The sequence below is a fragment of the Strix uralensis genome, chromosome 16, assembly GCF_047716275.1.
Source record: "Strix uralensis isolate ZFMK-TIS-50842 chromosome 16, bStrUra1, whole genome shotgun sequence".
Lineage (NCBI taxonomy): Eukaryota > Metazoa > Chordata > Aves > Strigiformes > Strigidae > Strix > Strix uralensis.
Window position 1 is genome coordinate 14,172,970 of NC_133987.1, and position 26,827 is coordinate 14,199,796.

Consider the following 26,827-nt stretch of genomic DNA (forward strand, 5'->3'; position numbering starts at 1 on the left):
TCACCTGAGATTTGGGAAGATCTTACTTGCATGTGATTTATCACACTTACACCATACCATGACAGACAAAAGAGAAAGTCTTGCCTTTCATTACATAGCACTCTGTGCCTGTATTGCTTACAAATAGCTATTATGTTGGCTTTTAGAGCTATTTTGCAGACATCACGTTGTTTGTCTACTGTTATTAAAACATAAAGCACAGAAACAGAGATTAACATTCACCGTGTAACCTAGCACAGCATTGTATTATACTTTATCACATTCTCTGGAGATAGGAATAATACCTGCTGTTGCAAAAATTAAAGAGCTACTGCCTTGTAATATTTGTATATCTTCTATTTTACATATGCTGGATTTCACTGTGAATACACAAATATTTAAAGATGATGTCTTGTCCTTGCATGTGCCTTTTAGTCAGCCTAATATTTCCAGTCAGACTGTTATTCAAGCACTACTCCAGTAGCACTTGTTCAAACGTAGATTAAATACAGAGCTACAAAGCAATCACTAATGCTTAAGGCTTGTCTCAACTATACGCATTATTCTAAAGGTACTAATGCGAATGACCACATGAATATTATCAAACCCATAAACCTGTTTAAGAGGAATAAATGTAAGCAAAAAGTGTTTATCCACAGGGCCAATACCAGTTTAAAGTAGTATTAAGTTTATGCATACTGTAACAGTTTACGTTAATAAGTAGTTAGTGTGTGATCAGGAGTTCACTTTGTAGCCAAAACTGTACTGCTCAATTTGGTTAGACTCTTCCTGTTACTCCCCATCAGTCCCATGTTCTCTTATAACACCTCAGTGAATTACTGCAGCATAAAGAAAATTATCTTACAAATGACTTCTCAGTAATTGAGTTCAGATAGCAGGAGTCCAAGGGGATAAAGAGCTCTTCCTTTAGTGACAAGAATTAATGAATTTACTGACCTAACTAGTACTTTGTTGTTAAACAGTAATAACAAGTATCTATCATAAAAGAGTAGACACTGCTGTTAGACTGTCAAGCACATGCCAGGGTAGAAATGATACATCCTTCTGTTCAATACATGCCATCGGCACCAGAACAACTACGGTTAACTAACAGCAGATCTTAAATGAAGCTTTATTATCCAGCTAATTGCTTGCTGACACTGAAGTTTAAGGGCAGAAATGTGGAAAACAGACCACCTTGAAAACACAGATTGGTGCCTCTGAAATAAGTTAGTCCAGCCAATGTTCCTACCCACTTCCCTTCTATGGAAGATTGAACTCTGGACTTAAATAGCTGTTTCAAGAAGGAACACCACTGGCTTAGTCTTTTGCAAGGACAAGACAAGCCTTTAAATATTTATGCATGATTGCTGTACCCAGAAGTGCAGAGTCAGATGTACTTAACACCAAATTAAGTAATTTTGGCACAATATTCAGTGATCATGAATTTATTTTATTGTTTATGTCTGTGGTCTCAAGCCTTTACAAAGGTTTGCTTAATAAGGGGCAAGTGAGAAGCCATGTTACGAAACTTAAGTGTTTTGTAGCACAGTAGCAATGGAGGACAAGAAGAGACAAACCCATCTTCTGTCTCACTTGCTCACACCTACCCAAAAAATTAACCTTGAAGGACTAAAGTGTCTCTGCCTTGGGCTGTGGCTATAAAATATATGGCGATGGGAGGGACATGGGAGAGGAAAAGGGGGTAAGATGGGAAAAAGCATTTTCTGTAAGCTCTTTTGCAAGACACTTGGCGCTGTTAAGAGTCAGCACCTGAGTTCCAAAGCAGCAATGGTTTCCTCTCTCCGTTGGGAGAGATTTGAGACACTCACAACCTAAGATGTCATACGTGGTGCTCTGACCGATACAGCCTTTGCAGAGAGGGACTGTGGGCTGCAAAATGCCTGCTGACATCCGCAGCACCGCTCCAGTCCCAGGTCTCATGGGCCTTCAGTAACTGGTGGGCTAATTCAGACCGTGGGTCAGAATTTCAGAACAAGCTTGCTCTCTCCTTGCTCTTCTGAAGGGACAGGAAGGACACTCCCCTGCTGCTGCGGGTGCAAGCAGGGCCCTTTCCCTTTCCTCTCAAGCACAGCCAGCTGCAGTCCCCATAGGGGAAAACAGTGAAATGAAAAGTGGGGGAGGGGCTTGGGGCAGATGAGAACTTTAAGCAAAAGTACAGGAATCCCATCACTGTTTCAAGCAACTGGGAGTCTCAACCTGTGCACAAATTATACTTAGATGCTGCAGAACAGAAAGTTGTATTAGAGGCCCACAACTCTTGGCTGTTCTGCATTTAAAAACATCAGCCCCAAGGTCCTGTTCCAAAACTATACTTATTTGTGAGGACAGCAAATTACCTAATACCTGATTTTTTGGGTTTTTTTTCCTCTTACTGCAGGAGGGGAAATGAGCCAGCATCTTTTGCCCCACCCCGTAGATCTGGAGGCAGAAGAATAATTGAGAATGCAACAGAAGGAGGTGATGAAGAAATGGATGCAAGAGATGGAGATTTCAATGGAACAAAAGCCAGTGAATAAACACGCTTTAAAAAATTGCACTGCAGCAGGGGGAGGGAGGATGATATTTAGCACTGTATAAGTCTACTCTTAGTGTCAAGATCACATACACCCACTCCTCTGACAATGATAAAAGCACAACTGCCTTGTCTCCAATGTATAGACTGATGTTAAAAGCACTCCAAAACTTGTTTTACCATGAAGTGTATTTGAAAAGGTGGGGGTTTTTTAACACTCAAGAGTAATTCACTTTGAGAGTCTTCGAGAGAGTTCTAGTACCTCAGATGATTCCAATCCCAGTGAACTATAGTTTACACAGGATTTGTGAGACTGTTGCAAGGAAAAAAAAAAGGCATTGGTCAGTTAATCTTTTCTTAAACTTTCATTTTGTCTTGAGTATTTGATTAATATAGGGTTTTCTCCTGGTTACTACACCCCTGATGCACCATTCACAAGGTGGAAGTGCCTTTTTAATCACTTACTGAAAAATAAAATATCATTTGTTCAAATTAAGTCAACTGTTACAGTTTTATATGCACCATGGATGTGCTTACACACTAATAAAAGGCTATAAAAACTACTTCAGTATTCTTGTGTACGGATGTAACTTGGGTGCAATACAGCATGCTCGAATGGAACGGGAGATGCAGTATAGCTTCTTTACAACTCAAATATTTTTTGAAAGAGGTCATCTCTAACCATTAGGACAAAACCATGATTTTCTCCTAAACAATTGCTTTTCAAGGAATAAAAAAAAAAGTAGTACACTGAGGTGAATGTAAAATGACATGAAGTACTTGAGACAGGTTTGATTACCTCATGCACACACAGTGCTAACTGAGGTGCCCTAGGATGTACCCAAGGACTGAGAAATATGACACAGGAACTGCAGGAGACTTGCAGCATTCTGCTGCAGCAGCTGGAAGGCAGGCAGGGCCCTAAGTGTCTGTCTTTCAGCAACTGAACCCACCCCTGAAGTCTGTATGTGTAGGTATATTTCCAACTAAAGCTTCTCAATTGGAAACAGCAGCCTACACTGAATGCAGTGATGCAAGCCAAGCTATTCTGCATTAAAGGATCAGCACGCAGTTACTTTGTATTTTTGGGGCACTACAGGACCGCAGCCCACTCCTCAGAACTACCAAGACCTACCACAAATCCATGCAGCTCTAGGACTTTCAGAGAGCAGGTAGCTTTGTGGTCACACTGGGGCAGTAGAGAGCCATGCACAGCAAAGCCAGGTGCAGAATTAGTCTAAATCAAGTACGGAGTTTTTACTCTATGTCTTAGACTGTACAGCAAGTGAACCTTAAACTACGGGGAGAGCAAGTCATACAAAAACATCTACCTTGACAGCTATTGCAATCATCTCCTAAATCTAAGCATTGTTCCAGAAGGCACAGAGTTCATGAACTGGAGATTCAGACTAGGCACCATTTAGCCAGCAGAATCAGAACCCAAAGAATTCTCTCTGCTCATGAACGAGTAAAGGAAGAGTTTAAATAAGAATCCATTTAGAGTGATTGAGATGACAAGCTGCAGAGGAAGGGGTTACGACTACCAGATAAGACCTTTTCATTGATCAGCCATGCAGCCCAGCTTTATAAACACACTCAAGAGCTGGTTGTTAAACACACAGCTTGTTAGCCTGCATGTGTGGGAACAAGGAGACCAAGGAAGTCAGACTTCATACACAATGGTCTTAAGCACCAGTGCTTGAAGCAGAACCAGCAAACTGACCATGGAGACTTCTAATAGGAATTCACCTAGAAAATTCACATGCATAATGGTAGAGGTTTGGTCTCGTGGTTAGTGCACTGCCCTAAGGTTCCAGTCCCTGTTCTGCAAAGCTTGTGACAAAATAAGGAGTAAGAGTTTCTTTAGTAACACCACAGAATGCATCCTTCCGCAACAGTGGCTGAACTGAAGTTTCTCTCCGTACCATTACAGAGGTGACCAGTCTAGACTGAATTTTGTCAGCTCTCAATAACATATCCACCCCTAGCCTCTCTGATTACATCTGTAGTCACATTAATAGTATATCTGTAAAATATATAATACTAGCATGGCCATGATTTTCCAACTTTCTACCTTATCTTAAGGCTATGTCTCAATCTGACTGCAAGCCAACTTGCTCACCAAGCAGGCAAATTCTGGCAAGATAAGGAAAATGCAACTTGTCTTGACTGATTCCTCCAGGCTACAGAGTTCACTGAACCACAGTCCATGTGTCAGCACAACTAACAAAATAGCGCACACGCTTCTGCTCCTTATGGGTAAGAAAAGTGTCAACTCCCTGTGTGAAAGGACAAAAATCATGTTAACACAGCCAGAGTTTGGTATTTTAAGAGCCCCCAATGCCAATACTAACCACTGTAAATCCCAGAGGCATCTTTAGCTATGTCAGTATTTACATACCTTAGGGTAGGAAACCATGAGAAGAGGTGTAAGAAAATCTTTAAATATGATTCAGCAAAACAACGTCTCTTTTAGCCTCATTGATCAGAAACAGATGAGAAACTGGGAGCAAACATCTGTGCATAAACCACAGTGACAACTTGCAAAAAAACTCAAAATGAATCAACAACTAGCATTCAAAATAAGCTTTATTCTGTTCCCCAGTTAAGCCAACTTTGTAGATATGGGAATGATCTGTGGTTATTTCCCATTCCAGAGAAATGGATGCAACAGTGACTGTTTTCACAGTATTTTCTTAAAAAAAATTCCACAAAACCCAAACACCCAAACCCATTTATGCATTCTTTTGTCAAGTAAGCTCTCCCTACCCCACCCCTTGCAAAAACCATAAATTGTTTAGTCATGATCATTTTTGCAAGTACAGGCTTCCGTAAGGTACATTAATACTGTGAGTGAACCTACTCCATTTAAAAAAACCAAACTAAAATGCTGTAATATTCTATAGGGGAAAAAAGGGATTTAAAAATAATCCTCTAGTCATATACACTTGTCTAGCATAAAGGACTTTTTGGGTTAAAAAACATGTCTAAATGAGTAAGAGCTAAAAGCATATATTCTCATAAAAAAAACCCAAGAAAAAAATCACTAATACCCAAGGCACATTAATAAAGGGAGGTCTGGAAAGCAGTAAAACCCACCCATTAAGATGTTAGAACTAGGAACTTAATCAGGTCTCTTGCTTCCTACAACAGCCAGGCCTTATGAGCCACAATATGGCAAAAAGAGATGTCTTATATGCTAAGCCAGTCCAAAGTCTTCTATCTTGCTGTTAGCTCTGGGATCTCCCAAGTACTCTTAAGCATTAGGCATTCCTCACCTTTAACCATGACCTATTCTTAATGGCAAATCATAGCTTACAGAAGCATCTTACCACTATAGAGGCAGGTTTCTGCATAGCAAGATTCTGACCAGCAAACATCCCACAAGAGTTGGGCAGCTTCCCCACAGAAATACACCTTTCTCCACATAAAAACACTCCTCTAATTCAGGTGACTGCAGCACACAACACCAATGATAGAAGGCCAGCACAATCAGAATTTAAGCCAGAACACCATAGTGCTGTATTAACACCAAAAGCCAAAGCCTGAGGAGCTGCATAGGGAATACTGTCTGTTGTAGGTAGAGGGACAATGGATTTGACTGGCAGTGTCGAAAGAAACAACTTCCAAGGAGCTACGTACAGCAACTGATGTAGGAAGCAACTCTAAGCCCCGCACTGCTAGGCAGCATTGCTTTATCATACTACCCACAGAACTCCGCCAAGAGACCAGACTAAACAAGGCCACAGGAGGCCATTGCCAATTGCAGCTTCTTGCTCAGTTCTCACCTATCCCAAGACTGCTGCCTGTTCTCTTTAAAACTAAAGTTTAAATTTTTTTTTTTTTCCTATTCCAAAGCCAGCCAGGCTTTTCATAGCAGCATCTTGACAACACTTTGCGAGGGATGGCTCATTGGTCCTGGAATATTTGAAGGCCGTGTTCCAAACTCCAGGCGTTTCACTAACCTGCAAATACAAAATAGAAGTTAATGCATTTCTTGCTCAGTTACCACCTTCAGAGTAACTGGTCACTTCCAGAGTACACCACTCAGCTTGAGAAATCAACAGGTAAGAGAATATCACTCTGAGCACTAAGTGAGCCCACTGCTTAACCGGGCTGAGTTTCCACTGTAACACAGGGCTCTGTTTCCCTCTGAGTAACGAGAGGCTATCTTTTACAGGTGTTGGAATTTCAGCTCTAGTATTACAGCAGTAGATATATCATCAGCTGCGTGAATATGTAAACGTATGGCCCTTGAAGCTTTCTTGTAGGAGCTTTCATGAGGTTTCTCCTCAGGCTGGGATAACAAGCACAATGTGGAGCACTCTTTCCACACAACAACTCTGAACACTGAGCAACAGGCCAAACCAGTATCTTCAGTGCAAGGGTCTAGCTGAATAATTAAGTCTGGAACAAACTGTACCGTAGGCACTTAATTTACAGAGAATCTAAAGAATGTGCAGTACAGGATTGGCAGGGTTTAAACAGACACTGAACTGCAATTTGTGATAACCTTGCTGATTTTTTTGTTTTGTTTTTTTAAACAGTTCAAATGTTCAGACAAATTTATAAATTGAGTCAGGTAACTTCCTGTCAGCTGTTCTTGGAAACAGATCTTAGCAACAGTAAAGCATTCTGAGTGAACTCATTATTTGCTTTTTCACCAGTTCTCCTATAAATGAGAATCTTAACTGTGCTAAGGGAAGTCCCTACACACCATAATGTTCCTGAGACATCACTTGTACATAAACCAATAGCATAAACCAAATTGAGCCAGTAAGCAAGAGCTCCTCTATTGTACTTCATTCCATTTAAACAATGGGTTTATAATAAAATACATGTTACGTTTGCTTCGAATTTGTGGATTTTCAGAAGTTGATTCCAGCTAATCTTTGAATTTCAGCAACTAGTGATTCCAAATTTTAAACTAATCTGAAACATTAAAATCATAATCCTGAATAACTAATTCCCTATCTTTCAAAAACAAATCTGTCTCTACCAAAACAAAGATATACTTCTAAATAGAACAGTACCAGTCACTAAGTTCTAACACCAACAGTTCTCCCAAAGACACAACAGCAGAGAACAGCACTCACCCTGTATCACACAGAGGCTGATGAGGACTCAGGCGTGTTTCAAGGACATCTCTGTTCATGTACATGGACACTGTGGTTCTGTTTGGAGACTGGTCATACACAAAATTTCGGCAAGATGCAAGTTTGGACTCCAAAGCCTAATGTAAACACAGATGAGGCAAGTGTCAGATGATATCACTCTTCTCTTTCACAAGATGGCATTGTGGCACACCAAAACGGCATTAAGAGCGTTTGGGGGTTTTTTTTTGTTTGTTTGTTTTTTCAGAATGAGTTGTCTAGTAGAGGAACCTGCTAGGCCCCAGTGCAACACGAGTTCTGAATTTCTGAAGAGATGAAGCCAGTCATTCCTCTAAAGATGAATCGCTGTTTCTGTAGGGGAGGTTAAGGAGTTGATGCTATTCACCAGCAGGAACACAAAATCTTCAGCTTCCTCAGGGAGATTTTGACATCTTTCTTACAGGCATCACGTTTTAGATTACTAAATGTTCATTTGAGCTCTCTGCTTCCCTACACACATATTAGGTTGTATGTACTAGGTGGTATACCTGAGGGAACTGAGCCAATGGCACCCTATTCTCCACCACAGGCTCCCATCCTAGATCACCTCACCTTTGCTGCTGGATTACTCTTCAGCTGTATCAGCTCTGCAGCTCAGCCCAAAAAGTCATATAAATGCTGTATCAACACAGCACTGGGGTATAAGGGAGAAAACAGAAGGAAGTCATGGGATAACTTTTCCAGCAACAGCACTACCTTAAATGTCAAACTACAGCTTAATATGACATTAGGTCTTGCTCAAAAGACTACTGGATTCTTATGGTTCACCAGAAGCCCCCCGGAGAGCAGACATCAGCCTGCTTTCTTCTCTGCCTTTCATAGGAGCAGATTGCTCCTTAATTTACTCCTGCTGGTTTATTCTTTCTGCATATGCATTTTCAGAAATTTGTAGAGGAAGATCTTATTCCATGTGGATAACAACGTGGATAACAATTAGTTGGGGGTTGGTCAGAAACATACAAAGTCCAGATCACATTTCAAGGCCATGCTTAGCTAACCTGCAGGCAAGATACTCCTTCTGGTCTCCCCTGAGCAGCAGCATAAATAATACTGGCTGCAGTTTCAGACATCTCTACCTATCCAAGAGCACTGACTAGCAGGTAATCACTCACCCCCACTTTTCGCAGTAAGTCTCCCACGATGTTAAGTGCAGATATTCTTGCAGCAGGTGTGAGAGGAGTTGCACCATAACTGTCCTCAAGACCTGCAGGGCAAGTTAAAGAAGGATACATTACTCACTAAAAAAAAAAAATTTGACACTGGAAGTCAAAAGACAGCCCAACATGCAGAGCAGAGGAAACATCAGTATCTTCATCTTTTTGTATCTCATCTCCAGATCTTTCATATCCATTAGGAATATGAAGCACTGTCTCCCTGAGACAGCTCAAGTTACACTGTCCTAAGCTAAAGTCTCTAGATGTGCTGTGGCTTGGTTTCTACAGATTTGTTCTACCAGCCTACTTTGCATCTCTGTTGCTGCAGTGGGACCAGAGGGATGTGTCTTCAGAGAGCACCGTCATCTCTCATTTTACTGCAAATCACCAAATCCTCTCACTTTTACAGAAGCATTAACTCCTCCACACAAACCACATGATTTTAGGTTAAGCATACCAATGCCCACAATCAAACTTGGTTAGAGCTCAGAGCTGTAATATCAAATCATCAGAATATGATGGTATGAATCCCTCATTTACACATACACATGAACACAGTTACACGAATTTCTGGCTTTTTAAGTAAGAAGGAAGAGTTAGTGTTAAAGGTTTCAAATATTGAAATAATTGGTCCTCACAAAAAATAAATAGCTGATATTATTGACATGAAAGCAGAGATATAGTCATTTAGTACAAAAATCCAGGGTGACTTGTCAGTGTCCTGCTGTTCCAGAGTAAAAAGAAAGCTTCTCTCAAAGGGCACCTACTCTCACAGAGAAGCCAATTCAAGTAACAAGTGTGACATTAAAGATCATACTGAAGTTTTTAAAATCCTTCCCCTAAGTTAGCCCAACATCTCTTCAACAGTTGTGAACTAATAGTAAAGTCCCAACAGCTCATCTTATCCCTCACAATTATTATTGCTGGACAGTTTAAGTCAAATAGAAATGAAAAGTCTGTAAATAAACCCACAAAAGTCACAGTCTATGACTAGTGAGACCATGGTGACTGGATTTAGGTGTATTTAACCAAAACACTCAACTCTGCTCCCTTCTTTTATTTCCTCCCTTAGCCAGAAATTACAGTAAAAACAAGAGCTAATAGTATTTCTGTGCTGGTTCCCTGTCAGTCACCTCTCCTAAATGTCGCAGGGGTGGATATGTTCATGTTGGGTGCCCGGTGCACCAAGGGAGTCGAAGGCACAGATAAGGATGCTTGAACTGCAGTGTCTGTTCTTTCTGTTTCCAGGGTAGTTCGCATCGGTGTTTTGGGTTTCTCCTGTTTCTGCTGCACTGCAAGCTCTTGTCGTAGATCTATGAAGTAGGCAACACATATCAAGGCTTTGGAGTATGTATCCACCAAGATAAAAACAGGTGAGAATCTTTAGTTCAAAAGAGCTTTTTTCCCCCCTTGTGGAAGTGAAGTCAAGTCACTTATCCTTTTAAAGATTACTTCAGGCATATGTTCAGAATCTGGATTATCACTAAAGGCTTTTCTAGGATTGTGGCTCAAGATGTTTTTGTAGTATTAGTTCAATTGCTATTATCTGGCTTCAATTTTCATACCTTTTACAAGGTTCCCTTTGAGGCAGGGAATTAACTCCTTTCCAAATGTTACAGGCTGGTAAGCAGAGGCACACCAAGACTGAGGTTAGGCAGCTTGGCACACCTTGGCTACATTCCAGCTCCCTGATAGGTTGAGTTCCTACCTATTGCACCCTCTTCTCTTCTACCCTGGTTTCCACACGAAAGAAACCTGAGCTGAGGCCAGGTGGAAGCCACATCATTATCTAGCCAAGGGATAAAGCACTGCTGTCCCACAGCCTGGCTGTAGCTTATGGAAACCACTCAAGGGCACAGAACCTGAGCAGATCTGAAAATAAAAGGTGTTTTTCCAGCTCTTCTCACCCAGCCTTATTGACAGATATCAAGCAGCTAGTGCATGAGGCTATTCAAAGGTAACTAGAAGTCAGTCACAGCCCTCCTGTTTTACTGCCCCATTAGTGTTTTATTGACTCCACTTTTCACAGGCCAGGAAAGAATGAGGTTAATCGTTATTAAAGCTGACCTTCATGGGTTACAGGAAGCCAGACCAGCACATGCCCCAGCTGGACTGGCTCTTCTTAATCCCCACTAAAGCATTACCACAGATTAGGAGAAGGCTGGGACAGACTTTTGCTTCTATGAGCTGCTCTGGAACAAGGTCAGGAGTTCAAGGAGTGGGGGGAACAGTCTTGAAGCTTCCGCATTTCAGATAGTGGATTGAGAAGATGCAAACTTAAAAGCCAACCTCTAAGATATATGGAGATGACTGAACAGCTACAAGTCAGGAGGGGAGAAAGGGAGAGATACAAGTAATTTCTGTCTAACCTCTAGCTTCATCTTTCAGACGCTGCACGGACTCCAGAAGGTTTTCTTTCTCATCCAGCTCACTCTCCAGAAAAGCATTTCTTTCAATAGCCTGGTTTAAACGCTGTTCAAAATCCTCCAGAGACATTATAGTGGCTCTGAAAAAAAGAGTGCACAAGATGTCGCTATCAGATCCTTCAAGCTCATAGAGGAACACCCTCTCTCACAACAAAAGGGATAATGTTGCATTTTTGTTTGGTTTGCTTTGTTTTATTAATATTTTTTTTAGCTTGTAAGATATGAAAGAGTGCAGTGGAGGGAGTGGAAGAGAAAAAAATTTATCACATTTCCCATCTGCCGCAAACGTCTTCATCACAATCATCACTTAAGTGATTAGTTCAGAATGGCAGTGCCAAGCACAGCATCACAAATAGCTCAGTGACACCCCACTCACAGGACAGAACAGAGGTGGAAAAAGAAAACACAGAAGTTGGGTCACCTTTTTGCTCTTTCCAAGTCATCATTTGCTTGCTCGAGTTCTCGAATATATTTCTGAAGTTGATCTTTAATAGCTTTTGTCTGTGCCAAGTCATCTTCCAGCGCAGAGATTTGCCTGTATCCTTCCGAATGCTGCATTTCAATCTTTTCCTAATCAAAGGCAAATCAAGCAGGACATCAGGGAGTTAGCAATGCGTGTTCTCTTTCTGTGGCACTGTCTGAGCCCCTTTAAAGGCAGAGGCAGATGCTGTGAAGTTCTTCGAGAAACATTACCTTACATATGGTAAAATGCCAACAAAGCCAATTACTCATTACTCATATGCTTTTGGGCTGTCAGCAAACAAGAGCTCTTCCAGTCACTCCTTATCAAACAATGGTGCCAGGGAGCAGTTCCTGACCTCCACAGCACAGGGTCATTCCTTGCTCTCCCAGACAGCAAGACTCAGCATAATTTCTGAGCCCCAAGAGCTTTAGCAACACACAAAGCAGGATACAAGAGAAGTCACTTATTTTCAACTCTAATAAAAAGTCAAGCAGTACTTAGGAGCCTAAGTACAAGAAAAAAAGTATCCAAGTGTGACACTGTTACATACCGCTGTGAAACCAGCAGGATTCTCCACTGCCCCTCTGGTTTCATCAGCCCAAAGCAGGTTCAGAGTTCTAGATCACAAAACGTTTCAGGTGCAGTTATGCAACATGCTTTGGATATGAATCTAAAACTCTGTCTCCCTTTACAGCATGTACACAAGGGTACATTTGAGAGGCACAGGGAAGGAAAAAGGCTTAGCTTCTCCATCACTCTCTCCTGATATTGCAGCTATATATACGCGGAGTTAGCAGTGACAGGGAAAGCTTCACAGCACACCATCTACTGCAACGCTTTATACTCCACCACCTTGCTATCAGATCACTTCAACATGCCAGAGATTTTTTTGAAACTCCATGATTACTGTATAAGTAACATTCCTGAAGTGCTTTCTCCATCCAGAATTTAAGTACAACACTTGAAGTCACTGAAAACTAATCCATGCACTGGAATTTGAAAACCACGGCATGTAGTCTAGCACAACTGATAATTTGAAGATAGCTATTTTAGCACATGAAATGCATAGACAAGGAGGAGAGAAAGAGATACCCATTCTGAACTAAGAAATTCTTATTTGATTACAGTGCAGTGACACAGCTATAATTCTGGATCTCTGAAACATAGTTACATGCTGAATTTAAGAGCCCCCAAACCCTAAGAGGCAGATTACTTTCAACTAGCTTTTTGGCACTCTCTAAACAAACCCTCCAAATCATTATTCCCTTTTATTTTTAAGTAGTGTGAACTCTGGTTTCTGAGGGGGGAGCAAGCACACACACTTAGTCTGGTAAGCTCAAAGCCACAAGCTGTGTGGGCCTGGCAAAGTTCACTAGTGTTGACCTAGATGCAGACACCAACCCTTGATGGGCTCAGTTAACACTGCTGCTCAATAGCTTCACGAGTTTAATGCTTTGCTCTTGAATTGATTCAGATAAAAGACCAGAACTGCAAGGTTTGAGTCTTTGTTTTTAGCCAATTGTAATAAACTATCAGCTGATCTGGCCATCAATGGAGTCTCTGTTTCTTCGCTGCAGGCTGTTACTGCAGTTTTCAGGCTGCATGAATAGCCAATTGTTAAAAGGTTTGTTTCAAGCAGAATATGTTTTAATAAAGTTATCTACTGTGAAGAATAATTTAAGATTTTCTAAAATATGTTTACCCTCCACTTTTTGAAGTTCTATGTTGTTTCCTACTGTTTTTATTCTTAACTGCTTTGGCTGGTTCATTGTCCCCTCCTCTCATCCTAGCTCCTCTAAAAAAAAGAAAATAGTCCACACCCTCCTCAATTACATGAACTGCAGGTTTTATTTTTGTCAAACTTATGCCTTCTCCCCAGACCCATCAGCTTCCATGGGTTTATGTGGCTACATGGAACAGTAGACCAACACTCCATATGACGTGCAGAGCATTTAATACTGCTAAGGCACTAATACAAGAAGAACAAAGATCAGTGCAACATAACAAGTACAATGAAACAAGCCTTGGAGGTTTTACTATCCAGAAGCAGGGCAGGGATCACTAAATTGGTGCTAGAGGGACAGGGCATCTGCCTGGGACAGAAGAGTATTTCCTTAAGACAGTAATTTGGACAACAGTTTAGACAAAAGGGGTTGAAAATCTGAATAATCCTTATACAAATATCTTCACTCCTATTAGGTCATTACTGTATCCAGTTGAGTAGAAGAAGTGTAATTAAATTCATCTCTGCTTCCACAGATAATGACCTAGCCTACAAAATACAATGTAGTGTTTCTTGGGTGACTATACCTCACCTTTGAGTAAAAGGTCAACAAGATCAAACCTTTAAAAGGCACACCAATTTCAGTGACTTCTTTTTTTTCAAGTTTAAGAAAACTTACCAGCATTTCCTAAACCTGTCAACCAGCACAGGGGACTAGCAGCATCTTTAATGAGACTGAAATGAGTCAGACTCACTCTTCACACTCTATATAGCTTCATTATTTCTTAAGTCACTCTGGTAAGAAGTTCAATCTCAATAAGTTACAGAATCACAGAATCATATCCTTTACGTTTTATAATTATGGAAGTTAATGTTTTTCAGGTCATTCTTAATTTCACAGAAGCATAAGAGGATAAATTATTTTTCCCCAAGTACAGACAGATTCAGTAACAAAAGCAGGACAGAAACTGGTTTATGCCTCTTACTTCTGTATGTTACCCACTGGCTGCTGCTTCCCAGCTTATCTGAAATGCTACATAATAAACACATAGCTATGTAAAAACAAATGTTTAAAACTACTGAGCTTTATGTAATGCAAGAACACAGCTAGAATGTTTATATTTTGATTGTTCTGCAATATTATCTGTGTCTGCACAATGCAGACAGCAAGAAAGCTGTGAACAAAAGCACTAAGTAAATGGAAGAAGGAAAAAAACAGCAGTTCTGTTACATTCATGTTTACTCTCCACTCTACTGCAAATCTACCCTGACACATAGCCACAACCTGCAAGTAGAGGTTCAGGAGCATTTCCAAGGAGTCCAGCACCCTCAAAGCAGACAACAGATTAGTATTTCCTAATTTTTCAATACTTTTTTTGCAGTGTTCTGTTCAACTTCTTTGTAGTGCTGCAGGTCCCTGTCCACAAAGCAAGCTGAACCTGCACATGCCTGTCTCATTCACTTTTGCACTGAGGATGTACAGCTACTGTATGCATCATCCACTCTTACCTTAACTGACTCCAGTTCCATTCGCAGACGATTGTTTTCTGACAGAAGGTCTCTGTTTCTGGACTCTGTTTGCTGCAGCTGAGTCTCCAGTTCAGCTTCATACTCTCGACTTCCTTCTTGGAATTCACGCAATTCCTCCTGTGTATTCTCAGCACTAAAGAGCAATTCCAGCAACAGAACTCATCATAACGAACAAAGAAAAAAATCTCTCTTGTATACTCGAGGTATAAAAAATACTGCCCTTTAACACAGAAAGCTCTATGCCCTTCTCCAACATATGTATTCAACAGGAAGAGAGGACCATATGCAAATGTCTCCCTGTCAAGCACAGAAAGCTACCACATGGTAAGCTGGTAAACAAATAAAAGAAGCCCAAATAAATAGAAAAATCCCAAAGTCTGTTATCACACTATAGTTGTTGAGGACACATGGAGTCTCTTTAGCCTGTACATTGTCCACTGCCATCTGCATATTTAATCTGTTATTCAATTATTTATTTGGAAATATGAACAAAGCCATTTTCAATTAGTAAAGGTGAGAATAAGAGAAAAAGATGGAAGGAAAGATGTTCTTATATTCTTAAACAATTCTATTGAAATAATCCTACAGCAACCTAAACAAGCAGCACTGAAAGGCACAGAATCACAGAACTGTCTAGGTTGGAAAAGACCTTGAAGATCATCCAGTCCAACCATCAAGCCAACATTAACAGTTCCCAACTACACCATATCTCTCAGCGCTAAGTTGACCCTACTCTTAAACCCCTCCAGGGATGGGGACTCCACCACTTCCCTGGGCAGCCCATTCCAACGCCCAACAACCTGTCCTGGAAATAAATGCTTTCTAATATCCAGTCTAAACCTTCCCTGGCACAACTTGAGGCCATTACCTCTTGTCCTATCACTTGTTACTTGGTTAAAGAGACTCATCCCCAGCTCTCTGCAACCTCCTTTCAGGTAGGTGTAGAAGTCTGAACACCTAGTCTAAGAAAGGACCCACCAACACCAGCATTTAAAAAATCTGGATTTTTTTCACCCATTACAGCAACATACTGAGCTAAAGGGAAGAGCAGAGTACTTCCATTCCCAGTTGATCCTCCTCCACCTATGTGCTGTCAAATTATTCTTGATCCACACAGAGATACAAAGAGTGAACAGCAGCATCTCCTTCTGCAATGGCCTAGATCATCCACCCTCAACAAGGTTCTGCAGTGAGTTACATTTACCTGGGCTGCCCACAGACTGCAGTCAGAGGCACAATTTCAGCACACACAGTTCCTCAAACCAAAGCAAGGGCCAACACCAGCAGTGCCACAGCAGCACAGATTCACTGCTCAAATAAGCATCAAGGACTCTGGGCTGCTGTAGTTTGTGCAGGAGCATTGCTACTGCTACTGCTCAAGACAGCTGAACCACCTTGAATCTACTTCTGTGTGGTGCTGCCTATGTCTTTGCATGCAGCATTATGCACCCTATTGAACAGCTTAAGAGGAATGAAGCCACTGCCTTACCACTGCTTGTATTTCATAGCCAACTCTCTCCAGTATCTGGTTTCCTCTTCCACTGAGCTGAAGTGATGTCCTTCTGAGTCCTCCATGATGAGTCCTCAAAGTTTAGCACTCCTGTGTCATTTTCCCCCCCCTGGAAAATGAAAGGATCAAGGATAAGAACAAATGCAGTGAGCTATGTCAGTACTTTTCGCTGCAGAGCAGTGCCCCCCTCCTCCCAGGAAGTCACTGCACACCTGGAGACCAAACCACAGACCAGCCTTGACACAGCTCTGTCAGATATACCGTAAATGTGAAAGAAACACTAATGAAAGAATCAGGTCCCTTTCCCCAGTTCTCCCAAGTCTGCTGGATGCTTACACCACATCCCCAGCAGTAAGCACCTTCCCCACTCTCTGACTACGCAGCAGAGCGCCAAACCTCAAACTTCAGCTGCAGCTGTGCCAATGCACACAGAACACAAGTGAAAGAGAAGACATCTCAGGCGCAACTTCAGCTCCAAAGACAGTGCAATTAAGGTCGATTTCAACAACCCTGAAGACACTTACCATGAAATTAAAGAGAAACTTCAGAGACACAGATAAGGTACTCAAGATACTAATTTCCTGTGTTAACATTACCAGGAACACTTAAGCTTTTTATGGATATAACTGCTGGCACATGAAAAATTTCTCCCTAGGTCAACATAGTCAAAGCTACCCGACTTCAAACCTGAAATATAACAATCCATGTACAGCTGAGAGCCACAATATATCTGGATACCTCAGAGAGCCATGGGAGAAGGGAGCTCCAGAAATTCCCAGGGAAGTAAGGATAAAAGCTCCACAGAGGTTTTAGTGGGATACCACCTGGCTGGACTAGGTATGCAGATAGACTGTAGCAACCCAGTGAACAATCCAGACCATCCAGCTGTCCCTGTGCCAGCACAAATCCAGTCTAGAGACATAGTCCCAAATGGGAATGACACATGGAAGAGCCACAGGGGAATCAAGAACTTAAGTTCGCCACTCCCACTTGAAGACTTAAGTATCTAGACACCACAGTTAAATAAATGCCCTCTGATGTGCATGATGCACTCTAATAAACAGGTCACTAGTTAATATCATTTTATATGAATTAGCCGTGACAATGGAGAAACATCAAACCTAATGCTCTGGATAGTCTGTCCATGCCCAACCCTGGGTGAGGCAAGGATTCCACATAGACATTATCAACTTAATAGCCAAATAGATCAAGAACAGTAAATAAAAGTAAAGTTGAACAATTCACTACAATGGCAGTTGTCAGAACGCTGTATCACTGAAATGTAATGACTGAAGAAACACAGTTCTACCAAGTTTCAACTCCAGATCTACTGAGCAAAACATTTCCTAGAGGTAATCCTGATGGAATAAAGAGGAAAATAGGTGAAGCCTTCAAAGATCATTTAGATATCAGTCCTGCCATCTACTTTTCTTATTTGTGATACTCAGGAAATGCTGGAGTAGACCTTCTGAGCATGTCATAGCTAAAGAAAATGTGCATCCACTGCACATCTATTCAACTCAATGGAAAAATTATTCATAACCTGTGTTGAGACTTTCCTCTCCAGAAAGTCACCTGGTTTAAACAGGATTAACGGCCATCTATCTAGTAACTTTACTGAGACAAACACAAGTAGTTCTTACCTCTACTACACACAACAGTACCAAGTACTCAAAGTAGTCTGGCAATCTAAAGCCCAATTCTTACATACCCAAACAATGCTGCAAAGCATTAGTCCTTCTCACAGCCTAGGTGATTTTCAGGAGAATACTGAACAAAGAGTAAGCAGCTGTCACAGCTAACTGGGCTGTGCCCACACACCTCTGCTACACACTCACAGAAATTACACTACTATTTAGAAGGGGAGCTGGCAGGTGAGGGGAAAGTTACTAAGCTTTAGTTTTTGTAACTGTCTCAACACAAAATGTTAATTAGACAAAGCTACCTGTCTTCCTTCTAACAAATAAAGCCACTGTGTGATGTATTGACACACTTCTAGCAAGAAGTCTCAAGGCTGCTGCTCTTTGTATGTATTTACAGAAGTATGCACTGGGGAAAAAGAAGAGGAAAAGAAGTGTGAGTAAGGAGGAATGATTTTCCAAATAGTACCCCTGCCCATTAAAAAGAAAATCATGACCAAGCATAATTAGCATTCTTGACTTAGGATAGGTTACAACACATCTACTCTATTATTTTTAAGTGAACTGAAAGCGCCTTTGATGTCCTTATGCTCAAGGCACTGTGCAGACACACACCAATCCCTGCAGCACACTTGTGAAGAAAAAATTTTCTCTTCTACAGATGAGGGACAGGGAGGGAGAGTCAGACACAAAGTGATGCAGGTGCGCTGAGAAACCAAGAAACACCGGCATCCATTGCTGTGGTCAAACCACTCCAGAGAACAGCAAGCCAGAGTTTCCTTTAGATGGTGATTTCTCACCACTCAGACAACAGGAAGTTTCCTGATTTCTTCAAGAACAGAGATTCCACCCAGGGTATGCCTGGTTTTGTTACACAAATTAAAATATATTTCAGAAGTCTCCAAAGAGGAATTCTTCTGACACAAGCATTATAATAAATTCCATACTGGTGTTCAGACAGTCAACAAAAAGAAGTCAGACAAAATAAAGATGGAATGCAAGACATCTTGATCCCAAAAGTTTTCAAACAACCCTTTTGAACCAAAAGACACAGCTCCCATTGGCCTCAAAAGCTTGAATATGCTCATATCTGGCTCTCACTTGTGTTTTCACACTGCACTTTGGAAGGACTAAAAGAACGCACTGATTTGCATTTTTTAAGATTATATAGTCACATACAAAAGAACTCTCCCTATCTGAGCCATGAGATTTATAATATAAGAGTTCCACAGAACCTTGGTGAGTTCCACAGAACCTTGGTAACTTCCACAGAAGCATAAAGATGCTGCCCCTTTTGGTTTCTGTCTTTGTAAACATGAGATTGTGGACCCACTAAGGATGCTATCCATTAAGAGTACGCTTTGTTTCATGGTTACCATTACTAAACAGTACTTATAATTTAAAATTAATTGTTAAACTGCAAATACATGGAAGGACTGTGGACCTATACTTACTCCACAGAGATGACACAACATGGCAGAGATTGTTTCACTACTGTCCCATGCCACAGGCACATGTTTTTTGTCCACAACACATAAGGGAGACCTATTAAGTTCCCTGTACAGCTGCACTACATCTTAGCTCACATAAATTTTCAAACCAACCAAAGATGAAAGATACAAACTTAAACTGAAAAGCAAAACTCCAAGTTTCAGACAAAGTATTAAAGCTTCTTCTTATTTTCTGAAATTTGCGTTAAAAAACCCAAAACCCACTCACAAGTCTTTCTAAACTGCCTGCAGAAAAAGTAGAGCTTTGACTTTTTGTTTCTCCCCCTGCTGCCTTCTTCCTTTGATTTTTAACAGCTTGGAGACAGCATGCAAAATGCCTGTAAAGTAATTAATTAAACCAATTAAGAACTCATTGTCTAGGATCACTACAAAAGAGGGGAGGGCAAGAGGGGTAAATGAGGTTTTACCAATGTTTTGTTAAACATTGGCAAACATGGAAAAAACAAAGAGAGAAAGTCGTAGTCTGTAGCAGGCACACACTGGCTGCACTTTACTTGTTTTCGCACACATGAAGCCAGAAGAGACATCTGGCCAGACTTCCTGCGTGCAAGCAGCACAAGTGCTGGTCACAGATATTACAAAATCTCTACATCATACAGGAAGTGGAAATGTTCATGGGTGGGGAATGGACTTCTGCAAGGAGAAAAATACCTCAGCGTAAACGTTGCAGGAAACAATTTCATACAAGTGAGAGCAGAACTCCAAATTGTTAAGGAAAAAAAACAACATTAAGAAAAGCCACACACAAAATTACTGCAGACACTTCAATTTGGGAATCAGAGTCTGAGTTCACCAAATTCATGAAGACCTCAACTTCGATTCTGTTTCAGTCCTAATTTAAAGACCTCAAAACAACTCTACATACGGAATACTTTTTTTTTAAATAACATTTTAGCTTGGTGAACAATATTGGTCTATCTTTGCAGCAATGCCAGATCGTCTGAGTCAGAGAAGTTCATATTGTAATAAAAAAGTAAAAGAGTACCATAAACACTACTAAATTATCCACAGCAGAGATGATGAAGCTCCTATTAGACATTTTTTCCTAACTGTAAACCAAAACTCCTCTTTACCCCAGAAATGTAGCTTTCCCATCCTATGAAAATTACATTTTTCTTACAACAGTCCCCTTGCAAGGGTCCTCTTGTAACACAAAGGCCTATTTTCTTTTGTTTAAGCAATACAAAAGAAAATCACCACAAGGAGAAAGACAAGGAAGAGGTCATGGGAGTGCCAGGATTACTAAGGAATCCCACAGCCAACACTAAAAAGAGTTATCATCTTCTCACGGTCTTCTCTACGAAAAGGCTTAATTCAGCAAAGCCCTCATCTTTTCAGACACCAGTCCAGCTCCAATACTTCTGAGTTTCCAGCAATTCCTAAGGAAACCCCGCAAAGTTTCTTGTCCCGAAACGCCTGACCTTGATGCTTCCAGCTGCAAGCCGAGGCCAGCTAGACAGCGCTCTGGGGCTTCCCATTCCCAGTCGGAGCACGAAGCCGGGATGGAGCTCCGCCAGCGGGCACGGCTCCCACGCTCCCCTCCCCTCCGCACCAGCAACTGCAAAAGCAACTCCCGAAGCAGCAGGCGATGCAGGGTCGCAAGGAAGGACGCGGGAAGGGGCGGGGGGCCGCAGACAGGCTGGGTCCCGGCTCCGGCTCCTCTTGCCTCCCCGACCCTGCCCCAGTTACCGCCGCAGGACCGGGACACCAGGAGGGGCTGCGCCGCACCGAAACCGCCCTTCCCTCCTCTACCCGCAGCAAGGGCGTCCCGCCAGAAGGGGAAGCCCGGGAGCGCTGCCGGCCCTCCCGCCGGCCGGGGGGGCAGCCGCGGTCTCTCACCGTCGCCGCGGCCACAGAACCGCCGAGCTCGCGCCGCGCCGGCAGCCGCCGCTCTGCCCCGCCTGGCCCCGCCCCACACGGCCGCTCCATTGGCTGCGGGTCACGTGCCGCGGGGGGCTCCGCCAATCAGCGCCGCCAGGGCGCGCCTGCTGGCACGTTTGGAAACTTTCGTTACTTTCAAAAGGCGCTGGGGGCGGCGGCGGCGGCCGGGGCGGGCCCAGCCCGGCCCCCCCCCAGCGCGACCCCCCAGGCGGGGAGTGACGAGCTGTCCTCGGCTGCGTGCTCTGTGCATGCTCACGCTCTGCCCTGGCACGCGTCAGCCACTCTAAACCCTTTCCTCAGCACTGACGAGCCACGGTGTGCACAAGGGCCTGCATCTTCTAAGACGTTAAGGGTATAAATCAGCAGTTGCCACCATGCTATAATCTTAAATACATGTTTCCCCTTTAAATGTTCTAAACGAGAAATACTTAAATTTTTTTTATTTCAAAGTTCTCTTCTGAAAGACCAAGTGGTGAGACAGTAACCATAACTATTAAACGCCAGTGCAACATTTTTAGACTAAAGTCCCCATTTCACAACCAAGGAACAGGCTTCTGTGTCACCGAAGCTGTGTCGCAAGGACAAAGCAGTCTATGAAATATTAGACACTTGTACTCATCTACATCTCAGCATGATGTCATCATTCCAGAAAATGAGCCACAAGCATCCGCAGGGGGAAGGAGCTCCCCACCAACAATGGGACAGAGCTGCAGCTCAACGCAGCCAATAAATTACTTGCTGTGCCCTCACCACGCAGGATCAATGTGAAGGGAGCTGAGGTATGCAGAGGCTGTTTCAAGTGCCCTAGGTGTGTTCCTACCCAACAGTGTACACAAACACTTGGTCATTAGGCGTGTCTGGCATTTGTTTCCCAAGTCAAAACAAAAACACAAATTATCACATATGTGTAGATACACTCCAGCCCACATACATATGGCCATATGTCACCGAGTATCACTTCACACCCCTGCAGCACGTTTCACAAACTGCCGGATGATAGGCACCCACAGGCAGGGCCCCAATCCCAGTTTCATTTACTACTGTGAGGCAATACCAGCCCTGGAGCCGAGTCTGATCCTGAAAAGACGTAACTGTCTAAACTGGGAATGTGCCTCTGCCAAAGACTCTGTAGAACAAGGCTGGGACTGTAACAAAGAGGATGGACATTTTTGTATAAGAATATTCCACTGAAAAAAATCTATCCACATAACTAAGATAAATTTAACTGAGAAGGATGAGCAAAACAATTATACTTTGAGGTCAGGTGTTCAGCTAAATAATTATATTTTGAGGTCAGATGTTCAGCAGAAATCAGTGAAGACAAACTGTTAGACAACTATGAATAGAAAACTAAATTAGGTATTTAAAAATTGGGTTAATAGCAATTTGAAGTTCTGTCATTACTGAAGAATGTCTTTAATATCAGATAAGTTACAGAAAAGAAACCACATACTATCATAGTATGTCCCCCGTAATAAAAAATGTATACATTGTTCACAAGTTTGGGACATTTTACTTCAACTCTTCAAAGAATCCTTTGAGGATAGTGTGAGTACACAGATGATATCAAAGGTACACCTGAGTATTTTTAATAGTTCTCATCTTGAAATACTTGTAAAAGCAAAAATTCTCAGATTTCAGAGGAAGCTGTTTAGCCTCTCATCCAATTCCAAAACAGTGTAACAGCACCCTAACAAATGCCAGAGGCTCAGAGGCACTACTGTACACAAGCAATAAATACTAAGGAAAAGGTTACTATAATTACTGCCTTGTTTGCAAGAAGAACGAGAACATTTGTCTATTTTAAAATTAGCAGAGGAGAAGAAGAAATTATTTTATGCATTTATTTTTAGTTTGCTGATTAATAATTAAGAAATGGCAGATTTTTGTGGTGCTAGGGTTCATGTGGTGGTTATTTTAACGAGAATGACACACTGATTCTTCCATGAAAGCTAAGTGGGCAAAAATGGATACACTTTTAGTTCTGATCAGGTTGCAATACTTTATCTTTTGGCAATAAGCTTCTTAAGAGAAAAAAGACTCGCTTTGCTGCAAGAATTAACTCACCGCAGAACCACTCACTCTACGGATGGAACAGGAACAGCTGAGCTGATCAATTGTCATTACAAGCTACTGAACATTTTTTTTTAATGGATTACCAATACTTATAACAGGATGTGACAAACATGTGTTAGAATATCATATGGAAATATTGCTATCACTGAAGAGCAAGTATTTAACATCAATGAAACCTATTTCTGTCTCTTTAAAGATGTTACATAATTCTCTTCAGTCTGTATATGTAGAATTGGATTTGCGTAAGCTTAAGCAAGAAACAGATTCTCACTACTTTAAAACCCTTCTGATATCTTGAATTGACAAACTTTTGATGAAACTGTCAAACGCTCATTAATACTGCTGGCTTGGTAAGCAAAGCGAAACATGCCACCACGCAAGGCCTTGATACACAGCAGCATTATACCCTGAGTGAACCATGGTAGCAGGGGCAAGACTGGACATAGATATCAGCACTGTCACTAAGATGACTCTTAACCTTGCTGGTGGCTGCAACCCATTAGGCAAGGTGAAGGTAAAATGTCAACTTAGCCTAATACCATGATGTCACTTATGATCAAAAGGTACTGAGCCACCAAAAAGTGGACCCTTACCCCACTCTGTCATTAATCCCGCTCCTGGAGGTGCTCAGCTACCTGCATGGCAAGGAGCAAGCCCAGCCTCTATGATACGGATTTGCTTCACAACTTTGGCCCAGACTTCTGAGGGAACTGTTAAATTGTGAGACAGAGCTGTGTCTGTAGAAAGACAGGAAAAGTAAAATTACAAATAGAGGCAGGATTGTTGAGACAAGGACTATTAGTAGCACAAGCATTCAAGAGGAAAAAAATCAATGTGGAAAGTTACAAAATCCTAAAGTGAATAAAACCCAGTTATCTTCAATGGTTTGCCAGTGTTACCCACATCAGCAGATGATACAGAATGACATTAGGCTTTGGCCTGCGCAAGACTTTAGACCTTGTCATTACTGTTGCTATAAACTTGTCCATGACTGTGATTCTGGGCACAGGTCAAAGGTTACACAGAGCTGGGGAGCTAGCTTGGTGTTACTTGGTGTTACTACTGGACAGAAGAAACCACAGTCATACCACCCTCCTGTTATATCAAACCACAAGCTATACAACCCTCCTGTCATATCAAGATTATAACAGAGCTAAAGAGCTAGCTCAGCGTTACAAATGAGCCACAATTATCCATATATGGGCTGATCATGAACACAACTGTGTAGTTGTTAAAGACGCCTGTGAGACCAAAATATCCACAACTGTGTGAGTGTATGATGGTTATCAGACCTCCCCATACATGTGTACGATGATTATCAGATCTCTCCACACATGGGAGTGATGATTATCAGATTTCTCCTCAAAGGGTATAACAGGTACAAAGACCCCAGACTGTCAGATGCTTCGGGGATGCTTTCTGCACAGAATCTTCTACATTACCATTATCCCAGGGACTCCCCTCTTGCTTGCTGTAAGGATTTTAAGTATGGAACCTCGTATTCTTGCACTTCTGCAAACTGTTTTTACTATTTTACTGTTCTTTCTAATCTTTCATATATTCGCTCTTAATAAATGTTAGTGTTATACCTTAATTTCTGTCTATTCATGTATATGTATCTGTAACTGGGACTGGCACTGGCAAAAGTTTACTTAGTAGAGTTCACCACAGACTTCCACCGTCATCCATACCAGACATAGTTATGGTAACCCAGCTGTGCATTTCAGTGTATGATCAGCTGGCAAGCCAGGTGCTTTTAAGGCACTGTCCTACAGCAACAAACCAAGTGAATGACAAGTTATTAAAACTGAGATAGCAGCGGAGGCCGACCCTTTTCTTGATGCTTGTTTGGCCAGCAGACCAAGGCGTTTTATGAGGGGGTGGGGACCACACTAATGCCTAATCCAGTGGTTTTTAGAAGCTTGCTCTTTTTTGTTAGCCAGTAATCACTTTATATTTTTTAAGCTGTATATATTTTACTTAGGGAATTTCTTTATACACAGCTAATGATGTCCAAAGTGACCCAGAGGACAGTACAAAGAGGTCAAACACTTCTCTGTTAAAATAAGTGAACAGATTTCTGAACAGTACTGACATTTAACTGCTGTCCTCAGGCTTAGAACTATATAGTGCCTTCAACTGAACATGCTCTTAAAAAACGATTAAAACTGTCCATCCCTGGCAACCTACCAAGGCTTTTTTGTGTGTGTGCAAAAAAAAGTTCAAAGGGAAAGCTTAAATTCTGCACAAGGAATCAAAAGTTATTACCAGTAAGAGCCCAGTTCAACGCCGTGGCAACTTCATTGCCTGCCGCATGCCTGAGCGGCGAGCCCAGCAGCTCAGGTCCCTGCCGGGAGGCCAGGCCCCTCCACAGGTCTTCCCCAAGAGTCCTCGGGGGCCGACTCCCACCCCTCTGCCCGGCCCTGCAGGCCAGGGCTCAGGTGTGCCTGGACCGAGACCCCCTCTCGGTGTAAGGTGGGGGCTCGCAGTGTAAGCGGGAGCAGGTGTCCTTGAGCGGGGCCTCCCTTGTCCCCTCAGGGGTCCCCCTCGTCCCCTCAGGTGCCGCCCTCATCCCCTCCGGGCGGCCGCAGGCACACTCCACCTGGGCGCGGACACCCCCGCAGCCCCTCTAGTCCGGGTCGGGGGTGTCGCCGGGCCCCGCCCCGGCCCGCACGCCGGCGGCGGCCGCCGGGAGCCCCGGGCCCAGGGTAGGTTTAAAAGTCATCGCTCCCAGCCCAGTCCGGCCCGCTGCGCGCCCGGGAGGAAGAGGAGGAGGAGGAGGAGGAGGGAGGGGAGCATTGCGTTACATTACGACAGTCGTCTTTGCGGCAGCGAGCTGGTTTCCGGCGCTTGGCGTCGCTTGACGGCAGAAGGAGCAGAGCAGGAGGAGGGAGGACAACAAAGGGGTGTGGGGGGCTGCGGCAGCATGTGAGGGGCGGCGGCGCTGGGGGCGGCTCAGGTGAGGCGCGGCGGGCGGGGGCAGAGCAGCGCCAAGCCGGGCCCGCCGGCTCCCGCTAGCCCGGGGCTGCCTCCGCCGCCCTGCGGCAACGGGGAGGCCCCGGCGGAACGTCGCGGCCGGGCGGGGACGCGGCCCGCTCCCCTCGCGGGCAGCAGCCCGTCCCCCGGGCGGAGCTGCACAACGACCTCGGCCCGGCGCCGCCCCGCGGGCGGGAGCGGCCGTTCGCCCGGCAGCCCCTTGGGGCACGGTGGGGCTGTTTGTGTGGGCGGAGGGAGGGTCGGGCCTC

At 42.9% G+C, this 26,827-nt stretch overlaps 3 protein-coding genes across 10 annotated transcripts in view; 2 read left to right on the forward strand and 1 right to left on the reverse strand.

Moving 5' to 3' along the window:
• Positions 1–3,078, forward strand: part of MYH11 (myosin heavy chain 11) — a 63,268-nt gene extending 60,190 nt beyond the window's left edge. For both annotated transcript variants that reach the window (XM_074885797.1, XM_074885798.1), the window contains one exon: positions 2,381–3,078. In XM_074885797.1, coding sequence (XP_074741898.1) covers positions 2,381–2,519 — 139 coding nt within the window. In that variant the 3' untranslated portion in view covers positions 2,520–3,078. The remainder of the gene's footprint in view (positions 1–2,380) is intronic.
• Positions 3,079–5,085: 2,007 nt separating this feature from the next.
• On the reverse strand, positions 5,086–26,504 carry NDE1 (nudE neurodevelopment protein 1). Of its 2 annotated transcripts, none has more exons than XM_074885805.1 (9): positions 26,390–26,504; positions 16,454–16,583; positions 14,944–15,097; positions 11,670–11,818; positions 11,192–11,328; positions 9,956–10,135; positions 8,781–8,872; positions 7,612–7,748; positions 5,086–6,480 (listed from the first exon to the last, which is right to left on the reverse strand). In XM_074885805.1, exons 2-9 carry the CDS (start codon positions 16,537–16,539, stop codon positions 6,387–6,389), a joined length of 1,029 nt encoding a protein of 342 aa, XP_074741906.1. In that variant the 5' UTR covers positions 16,540–16,583; positions 26,390–26,504; the 3' UTR covers positions 5,086–6,386. The 2 variants fall into 2 exon arrangements, with proteins under 2 accessions (XP_074741906.1, XP_074741905.1); XM_074885804.1 differs by lacking the exon at positions 26,390–26,504 and adding an exon at positions 21,465–21,522.
• MARF1 (meiosis regulator and mRNA stability factor 1) overlaps positions 26,454–26,827 on the forward strand; it is a 37,655-nt gene continuing 37,281 nt past the window's right edge. For 5 of the 6 annotated variants that reach the window (XR_012631110.1, XR_012631111.1, XM_074885803.1 and 2 more), the window contains exon 1: positions 26,454–26,541. The gene's annotated coding sequence lies outside the window, so the exon portion shown is untranslated. The remainder of the gene's footprint in view (positions 26,542–26,827) is intronic. The other variant, XM_074885800.1, reaches the window with a different exon arrangement.

Excerpts from the sequence above, each read along its gene's own strand:
- NDE1 (XM_074885805.1), bottom strand. The coding sequence starts at position 16,539 with ATGGAGGACTCAGAAGGACATCACTTCAGCTCAGTGGAAGAGGAAACC. Across the intron at positions 11,819-14,943 it reads TGGAACTGGAGTCAGTTAAG|GAAAAGATTGAAATGCAGCA; the intron begins GTAAGAGTGGAT and ends GCCTTTGATTAG. Across the intron at positions 8,873-9,955 it reads CCCTGCGACATTTAGGAGAG|GTCTTGAGGACAGTTATGGT; the intron begins GTGACTGACAGG and ends CTTGCCCTGCAG.